Here is a 9,647-nt window from a genome sequence, read left to right on the forward strand (position 1 = left end):
CAGAATTGTCAGAGAATAAATTTCTGTTGGTTTAAGCCAACATATTTGTGGTAATTTGTTATGGCAGCACTAAGAAACTAATACAGTGGCAAAGAAGTGCCGCAAGGTTGGGAAACAATTAGACACCCAGCCATGACAGGGGATGAGTGGGTTTAACTCTGTGATAATCGAGTGACTGAGTCATCAACGCCCTCATCTGATGGCCATTAACCCCCAGCGTCCAGCATTTTCTCTCAATACCAATCACAGTTGTTTTAAAAGTGAAAATAAAGCTAATAATTTAAAATGTAAATCTAATGGTTATTTTATGCATTTATTTTCTCATGTCCGTATGTCTGGACCACCATAATGAACCTCGAGTTCATAAACTAACTTGGGAAAGGTTGATCTCCTCTTGGCTCCCCATGTTACAGATGAGAAAACTAAGGCTCAGATGGAGGAAGCATCTCCAAGAGAGACTAAATGATGCTGGGACCACTGCTCCAATTCCTACAGCGCTACGTTTATTCTTCCTCACCTCCAGCAAATATTCCCACAAGCGCTTTTTCCTCCGACCAGAGCAAGGCACAGAGGATGTGTGCCTTTCCTTACCCGAGCATGTTACCCTGGCGGCGGGATTTCGAGAAGGCAAGGAGGCAAACGAGGATTTTGGAAACAGGAGTGCTGCAGAGGCCGCCAGTGGCCAGGAGGGGGAGCGCGCGGGCTCCGGAACGCTCACGCTCCTCGGGGGCGGGGCCTGCGAGCGGCGCGCGTGCGCTCAAAGGGAGGCGGTGGCACCGCCCAAGACGAAGGGCAAGACGGTGGCCGACAGGTCGGGCATGGAGCATCTGGAGCGCTGCGCGTGGGCCCTCAGGGGGACGCTGGTGCGGGCGGCCGTAAGGCGCTACCTGCCCTGGGCCCTGGTGGCCTCCATGCTGGCTGGTTCCCTCCTCAAGGAGCTTTCCCCGCTGCCCGAGAGCTATCTCAGCAACAAGCGCAACGTCCTCAACGTGTGAGTGCGCCCCGGGTCCTCTCCTGTCCCTGCCGTAGCTGTCGCCTTGCCCAGAGAGCCGGGGGTTAGCTGCCCTGATGGACGAGTCATTGGAAGGGGAGAACCTTCTCCCCTTCGTGACAGCAGCGTCTGCACGCGTGTCGCGATGGAGGGACCCCGGAATAGCTAGTGTCACTGGCAAGTCGCGTTTGCACACCCAAACCAGACAGTCTGAGCTTGACTGGGCAGGGGTGACGGGCAGGGTGCTGTGTGTGTGTGTGTGTGTGTGTGTGTGTGTGTGTGTGTAGGGGTGGGGGATGGGAAGTGGGGTGAACCGGCCTGTGTCGCTGCTCCCCCTGCCTCCCTTTGGGGTTAGGAGTTGGCCCCTGCCCTGGGGGAGATGCCACCTCCCTCCTGCCTGCCAGTGTCAGACCCTGCGCCTCCGCCCTAAATCTGATACCCCCCAGCTGGTGACAGAATCCCATCACACCTGGGTGGGGCAAGCAGACCTGCCTTCTTTCGCCAGCACCCCCTGCCCCCCACCTTTGAGAGCCTGTCCTAGCCCATGCCAACCCCCGTTCCAAGACAGTCGCCCCGGAGTGGAACCCTCCGGGAAAAGTCCGTGACCTTTCCCCTGGATCTGCTTGGATTTCCTCAGCCACTCAAAGTTCATGGCAGTGGCCTAGGAACACCATCCCAGCCGGGCTCTTTGAGACTTCTCCTTAAGTCCACCCACCCCCTCCTTTTTTTTTTTTTTTTTTTTTTCTTTTTGCGGTATGCGGGCCTCTCACTCTTGTGGCCTCTCCCGTTGCGGAGCACAGGCTCCGGACGCGCAGGCCCAGCGGCCATGGCTCACGGGCCCAGCCGCTCCGCGGCATATGGGATCCTCCCAGACCGGGGCACGAACCCGTATCCCCTGCATCGGCAGGCGGACTCTCAACCACTGCGCCACCAGGGAGGCCCCAACCCCCTCCTTTTTTTTAAATTTTTTTTAAACCTCTTGGATTTTAAGTTTATCGACACGAACACCGTTGCAATAGTAAAGGGAAACTCTGAAAGATAAAACTCCTCCCCTGACGTGAGCTTCGACTCTCCTTGGGAGGTACAGTGTCTGCAGCATCTCCCAAAAGTCAGTTCAACTTTGGTTATCTACTTAAAACCCCGGTTTCTCTCCCCAGCAGTTTCATCAAGTACCTGACAGGTCTTGGCTGTGGCCAGATCCTTGCATATCAGTCCCAGGGAAGACTTTAGCGACAGGCCCTTGGGTAGTGTCTGAAGAACCTTTGGAACCCAGGAAGAGTCCTTCGGCCCTTTGCGCACCTTCCTTCCTCACCTGCCCATGGAGGCTGGGCTGAGAATAGATTATGAGAGTGGTCATGGCCCCAAGTCTCTTGCATTTGTGTTTACCGCACCTGGTCCCCAGCTCAGCCACCTTTGATGAGGGCAGGAGCGGCAGACAAGACAGCTGCTGCTTGATCTGGCCTGGGCGAGCTGGGAGCCGAAGAGCCTGGCAGACAAGTCCCTGTCTTTTGCGAGTTGCCGTGGATTCTGGTGTTTTGCTCCACACCTCTATGCTAGTTAATTATTGAAAGGGAACTAGTGGATCATTGGCTCTGGATTTAAAAATCGTTGGGTCCCCTCAGTTCTATTTAACAGTTGAGGAAGCGGAGGCCTGGAGGTGTGGTAATAAGTCGGAGTCAGGATTTGAACCTGGGTCTTCTAGCGTGAAGTCAGTCTCTGTCTGATCATTTCTACCACGTAGGAAAAAGCCTCGGTGTAGAAAAAGCATGGGCTTTGGGCCTGGCCAAACCTTGGTTTAACCTGGGCTTGTTGATCATGTGAGTGTGATCCTGGCAAGTTGCTGAACTATTCTTTATCTATAATATGGGGCTAATGACACCTTCCCCCTGAGGTAACTGTGAGTATTCTATGGGAAAGTGGATGTATGTGAAAGCTCTGTAATTACTTTCCTCAGCAAATAACATAGTGCTTCAGATCACAGAACCTGGGTTTAAATCCCGGCTCCACCACTGATGCCCTCTGCTTTGGGCATGCTGCTTCTCTGTGCCTCTGTTTTCTTCTCTGTAAAATAAGGATGATAGCAGTACCTAACCTCATAGAGTTGTGTAAGGATTCAATAGCTAATACACTTAAAGTACTTAGTGAGTGAAGTTGTGGTCTATCGCTTTATCACCTGTTTCTGCTTTTTCCCTCCCTCGAGAATCCAGAGTCCTGAGTCATGACCTTGTTCCCTCTGCGCCATGTCCCCGCTCTTCACTTCCACTTTCTTCCTCTGCCAGGTATTTTGTCAAAGTGGCCTGGGCCTGGACTTTCTGTCTCCTCCTGCCTTTCATCGCCCTCACCAACTACCACCTGACGGGCAAGGCTGGCCTGGTCCTGCGGCGGCTGAGCACACTGCTTGTGGGCACGGCCATCTGGTACGTGGGCACAGCCGTCTTCGCCAACATTGAGCACTACACAGGCAGCTGCTACCAGTCGCCAGCCCTGGAGGGGGTGAGAAAGGAGCACCAGAGTAAGCAGCAGTGCCACGGGGAAGGAGGCTTTTGGCATGGCTTTGACATCTCGGGCCACTCCTTCCTGCTGACCTTCTGTGCCCTCATGATTGTGGAGGAGATGGCTGTGCTGCACGAGGTGAGGACGGACCGAAGCCACTGGCTTCACGGGGCCATCACCGCGCTGGGGGTCGCCCTGGGCTTCCTGACCTTCATCTGGCTGTGGATGTTTTTGTGCACGGCCGTTTACTTTCACAACTTGTCCCAGAAAGTGTTTGGCACCCTGTTCGGTCTGCTGGGCTGGTACGGGACGTACGGGTGTTGGTATCTGAAATCCTTCTCTCCGGGACTTCCTCCCCAGAGCTCTAGTTTGAATCTGAAGCAAGACAGTTACAAGAAATAAAAGAGAAGCAAAAGGGATGGCAGCAGGACAGTGGCTAATAGATTTTCCACTTATTTTTCTTAGTTATCGACTAAATGATTGATCCCGCTTCCGGGAGGAAGCTTACCGGGCAGCGTGTGGGGTGGGGGTGGGGTGGAGTCTGGGGCGCCAGCGAGGTCAGGCCCCAGACTGTCCCTGGTGGCATCGCCCTGTGTCACAAGCACCGCCACTCCCAGTCAGGCACTTTGCGTTCTTGGCAAGACTTGACCTTAATCTGGAACATCCCTTTAGGCCCTAGAGGGCCAAGCTCAGGCTCAGCGAGAGGGCGGGATCGGGAAAGCCTCTGCTGTGTGGCTGAAGTGGGGCCGGGGCCTCAGGACTCTCTTCTGCTGCCATCAGATGCTCCCTGATTCTTCCTTGTCTTCTGTGTCAATGGCTGTTAACACTGTTATTTAACAGTAATTCCCTCTGGTCAGTTTTGCAGAAGCATTTATTTCCAGCAGGGTTCTTTATAAAACAGCCAACTGCCTGAAAGACACATTCTGGTTGTAGTATTTATTTTGTCCGCGGAATGTCAAATATTGCAAGTGGCTTGTGATTAGCTACCAAAACAGTTAAACTGGAGTGCCTCTGCGACAGAGTATTGGATGATTTTTAGGTAACGAACATTGATAATTTTCTGTCCATGTTGTCTATTATATATTGGTTTTCGGAGCAAGAAGGTTACTTCCCCCCCTTCTATTGTGAGTGAATGCTTTATAGTTTTTGATAACAATCATGGCATTTGTTCTTTGTTGACAGAACTCCCGAAAATAACTCACGATTCTGCACTTTGGCACATGTGTAGATTGCTTTGAAGGTTTTTTAGAACACTCTTGGCTTACGGTATTAAATTCACACTCACGGGACTCTTTTCTCTATTAAGAATAAAACCGGAAAGCAGACGTTTTAATAACCTGTTGAATTTTAAGCTGAGTCAGGGTAATTTTGCAAAATGCATATTTGCACTGAACCTCCCCTGACCACACGTCAGTGATGTAGACTGATTGGTGCTACCGAGCTGTGTGATAATAAGCCCTCCGTTCATTGCTGTGGCCCAAGGCACTTTTACCCTTTTGGACAAGGTTATGATAAGTCAGAAGTGGACGAAAATATCTTCCCTTGCTTCTGATGGCAAGAAGCCAACCTGTTTGCAAAAACGTCCCTGATAAATGATGGCTTGACTTTGGCCCACCCTCCTCTTACTTGGACCACCACCGAAACCAGACCAAACGGGCCTGTTCATCTGCCCTTGAACTCGACCTTTTATTTCCCCTTGGCAGTACCTCTCAATTTCCAGGCTTGTCCTTGTGTGGCCCTCACCTTGGGAGTGCTGGGAATGGTGAGATGCCCCGTCCCCCCTGCCCCACAAAGGCACAGTTACCGCTCTGTGATAAGATACCCCTTCCCTCTCTCAGGGTGTCTCCTTAAGCCTTTCAAACCAAACCCCTTGCATTTTGGATAATCATCCTGGAAGCTTCTTTGACGCCCCTCCACCCCCCCCAGTCAAGCCTGGTAATAGCATTAACTGATAAGCACTGCACTTGCCTGGCTTAACTCAAGCTTAGGTTGGTAGGAGTTTGAGGTCTGGAAAATCTTCAGTGTAAAATGTATTGCGTATAAATATGTACTTAAAATATGTAGTTCATATCTCATCTGGCCACAGGTTAACCTATATCGATCAAAATGTGGGGTGTGATACATTGTACCCAAAGGTGGCAGAAACACCTGACAGTGAGATTTCGAAGGTGTCACCATGGTGCTTTGGGAGCGTTGGCAAGCTCTGATGGGCCCCAGGAGAATTGTTTTGCCCCCTGGAGCTTACATCTGAAAACGGGGGTGGTGGAAGTGGGGCTGGGGTAGGTGGCAGGGGCTTGCTGAAGGGATTGACGTCTCTCCTGCGTTTCATGTTCAGCACCAAAAGGCAGCAGGCACAAGGGGACGCCAGAAGTTCACTTGTCTCATTTAAATGTCCAGACGTTTCTCTCCTGCAGGTCTGATTCAGTCTCAGCCTTACACTGACTCCGCGGAAAGCGTCCATCACCGAATCTTGTCTATTGATGAGCCTTCTGCCACTTCCTGTTCAGTCTTAGCGCCTTTGCCTGTCTCTAGGGAACATGCTCTCAATCCCTGTGTGACACAGCGTGGCAAGGCTGAAAGTTTAGGCAAATGTGAGATGTGGGTCCAAATCGTGTCTGACCCTGGTCAAGCCTCAATTTCCCCGTCTGTAAAATGGAGGTGGTACTGTCAGGATGAAGGGAATATGTATGTAAAATGCCCAGCACATGTGCATAGCAGGTGATAATCCTCCTGCCTCCTCTTTCTTGATTAAGCCTTTAGAACTTTATGGCTCCTCTGGAGAAGGCAGGGAAACGAATATGTTCTTTGGAGTGCCATCTGGGGTCTGGGTGTCCTGTTGAAGTAGCCTTGTATTGTCTTTTGAAAAGTGTCTATTCCCCAGGTGCCGAACAAGAGGCTTTTGAGGGCATTTGTGATCACAGAATACCACCGTGCTTGGTTTGTCTCTCCGTGTTGAGGTTCATTCACTGGCGCCTCATTTTCCGCATGCATCTGTCATAGTCTGAGTACCAGATTGTATTTAGAGAATGGCTCTTACCACTGTTATGTACACACACAGATCGTGTGTGTAAACAGGCACATTAAACTACAGATAATGAAATCCCACATTCCCGCGTTTCGTGTATTCTTTTCCAAAACCCTCAATTCCAGAACCAGGAGAGCTCAGCCCATTTTATGAGAGGAGAGTAATTCTTACTGGAGCTACTCGTTGTGTATAGGGGAACTTCAAGGCTGTAGTCACTCTTACTTTTTTTCTCCTCAATCCTGTAACCTAAGGATATGTTGTCATGTATTTCTCAGCCTGATTTACTCCTTCCCTCTGTGCCACATCTGTGTCTCAGAGTCCTGAGGCCTGGATCAGCCAGATTTGGGAGCCGTTTTCTTGGCAGTAAGAGGAAGGTTACACAAGAACACTTACAAAGTTCACTCGGATGAGGTCATCTGTGAAAGTGCCCTGGAGGCCTATACGCGCGCGTGAGGACTTTTTGTACCTTTTAGCTCCCGCTCTGTCCTCAGCCTGACCTGCTTGGTCCCTCCAGGTATATCTGGCAAAAGCCCAATGGCTCCAGGATTTGAAGCTCCTCCTTTGGCAGAACTTTCCTGTTGAGATTCTGTTGGCAGCGCCAAACCCTTCTTGAGTGTTTCCTGTGAGCCAGGAGCTAGGACGGGATAATGAACTCCCTCCCTCCTGGAGCCTGTGGTCCAAAATCCATCCCTTCAGAGCTTAAGGTGTGCGTGGGGTTGCAAAGTTTGATTTTGCTACCTCTGTGCGTCTGAGGAATTTTCACTCCTGGAGAAGATGCGTATGGAGTCAACAACCACCATAGAGTGTTCCAAGGTCGAGGTTAGGGCCTGGGAACACAGAGCAGGGGAGTCCAACCAGGTGCCCTGGGGAATCACGGGATATTTTCACAGAACATAGTTCTTTTGGGTCTTGAAGGATGAGAAGGAGTTCAAGCAGTTAGGCAGAGAACAGACTCCAAGGACGTGAGAACAGCATGCACAAAGGCACGGAGTTGAGCTGCCATGAGTTTCATCCAGAGATCCCTTCTCAAGAAACCTAACTTTCCCCTCATGTTCAAGAGCAACAGAGATTGAAGAAAGGCAGACTGAAAGGACTGTCAATGGAGGTCCTGGATGCGCCCTGCTATATTATAAAGAGCACTCAGCTAGAAGTGCGAGTGCCCGGCTTTGAGCCGGCTTCCACCACTGCTTTTTCTGCTCTGCTGTGTGACCTTGACCGAGTCACTCAACATCTCTGGGTCTCAACTTCCTTATCTGATAAATGATGGGCACAGACTGGTTAACCTCATCAACTCTCTGCTCTATTCTATTTCTTTGCTCCACTTGATGAAAAGTTCTTCCCAAGCTGGTTGTGACTTCTATTTAAGGAAACAACGTGAAAAGAAGCTCCCACTCAGCTGAGGTGGCAGCTGGCTTCCCGGTGAGTGATCGGGGAGCTGATCTCTGGGTGCACTTTATCATACCCCTGCTTTTCTCTGCATCAACAGCCTAATGCAGTTTAGACCTGATTGCTTGGCTTCATAGGGACTTCCTGGACATGGGGAGCTGGACCTAGCTCCCAGAGGGATGAACTGCAGAAGGCTTTTTAAAAAGGTCTCCAGGGCTTCCCTGGTGGCACAGTGGTTGAGAGTCCGTCTGCCGATACAGGACACGGGTTCGTGCCCCGGTCCGGGAAGATCCCACATGCCGCGGAGCGGCTGGGCCCGTGAGCCATGGCCGCTGAGGCTGTGCGTCCGGAGCCTGTGCTCCGCAACGGGACAGGCCACAGCAGCGAGCGACCCGCGTACTGCAAATAAATAAAGAAATAAATAAAATAAAAAGGTCTCCAAAATCAAACCAATTTCGATATCAAGGAGAGGGTAGATTCTGTTAAGGGAAACTCCGTACAGTATAGTCACCTTCAGAAATTGTCCCAGAAACCCCTAATACAGTCTCTGGGGAGTTTTAAAATTGAACACACACAGCGTAGAAAACAGGTCCTCCCATACCTTAGGGAGAGGGGAGATGGTAAATTGGGCCCACGTGATTAGATGGTAACCTTGTCGTATCCAAACTTAAAATGTGCAGACCCGGGAGTTCCCTGGTAGCCTGTGGTTAGGATTACAGGCTTTCACTGCCATGGCCCAGGTTCAATCCCTGGTCAGGGAACTGAGATCCCACAAGCCGTGTGGCACAGCCAAAAACAAAAACAAACCAAGAAAATGTACAGACCTAACATGCTCAGTCTAGGAACTTAGGCTATGGGAATGCTCATAGAGGTGGGCAAAGATAAACACAAAGATTTTATTGCAGCTATTTGTGATAGTGCAAAGTTGTCAAGATTTATCTAACTGTTGCCAATTGGTTAAATAAATTATGGTAACCATATCAGGAATATAATGCAGTCACTACAAAGAATAAATGGTGTTATATTTAGCACCGGAATCTGGTGGCAGAAAGACTCTGCATTCGTGCTGACTAGAACTTACAGCTGTGTGCCCTCGGTCAGGTCAGAATCTCTGAGCCTCTTTGTGAAGGGTAAGGTGGGGATAATGCCTCACCTCATTCAACATCCATTGCCCCGCTAGGTGAGGGGCACTATGCTGGACACGGTGTTAATTCAGAGACACAGTTCTGCCCTCAGTCTAGCCAGGCACAGGCAATGAAATGAGCACATCCAAACAGGGTGCTAAGCGTCAAAAGCAGAGTGTTCCCCTACCCTACCCCAACATTGTCCCAGCTTAGGCAGAGATGATTTACATAACACACTCAGAAAAGCAAAGGGCGGAGGAGATTATTCTGCCTCTGCCATACACACTGGCTGTGTGACCTTGAACAAGTTCCTCAGTTTCTTCATCTGTAAAATAGGGATAATAGAAGTACCTACCTTGTATAGTCATCGTGAGGATTAAATGAACTGATACTTGTAAAGGGCTTACTTAGGACCTAGTCTATGGGAGGCACTATATAAACGTCTTTCAAGTGCACAATAAGTCCCTAATGTGCCATCAATACTATAACTACTTTGAAATCAGGAAAAAGAGAGACTTCCCTGGCGGTCCAGTGGTTAAGACTCCATGCTTCCACTGCAGAGGGCACGGGTTCAATCCCTGGTTGGGGAACTAAGATCCCGCATGCCGCGTGGTGTGGCCCAAAAAAA

General features: G+C 50.3%; 1 protein-coding gene across 1 annotated transcript; it reads left to right on the forward strand.

The window, feature by feature from the left end:
* Nucleotides 1-763: 763 nt before the first annotated feature.
* On the forward strand, nt 764-6,589 carry FITM2 (fat storage inducing transmembrane protein 2). Its single transcript, XM_081257742.1, has 2 exons — nt 764-991; nt 3,271-6,589. Exons 1-2 carry the CDS (start codon nt 819-821, stop codon nt 3,884-3,886), a joined length of 789 nt encoding a protein of 262 aa, XP_081113868.1. The 5' UTR covers nt 764-818; the 3' UTR covers nt 3,887-6,589.
* The last annotated feature ends 3,058 nt before the right edge of the window (nt 6,590-9,647 follow it).

The sequence above is a fragment of the Mesoplodon bidens genome, assembly GCF_964165515.1.
Source record: "Mesoplodon bidens genome assembly, chromosome: 15".
NCBI classification, from domain to species: Eukaryota; Metazoa; Chordata; class Mammalia; order Artiodactyla; family Ziphiidae; genus Mesoplodon; species Mesoplodon bidens.

What these genes read in the sequence shown, in the direction of transcription:
- FITM2 (XM_081257742.1), top strand. Translation starts at nt 819, where the DNA reads ATGGAGCATCTGGAGCGCTGCGCGTGGGCCCTCAGGGGGACGCTGGTG. An exon ending in AAGCGCAACGTCCTCAACGT is followed by an intron (nt 992 to 3,270) that starts GTGAGTGCGCCC and finishes TTCCTCTGCCAG; the next exon opens with GTATTTTGTCAAAGTGGCCT.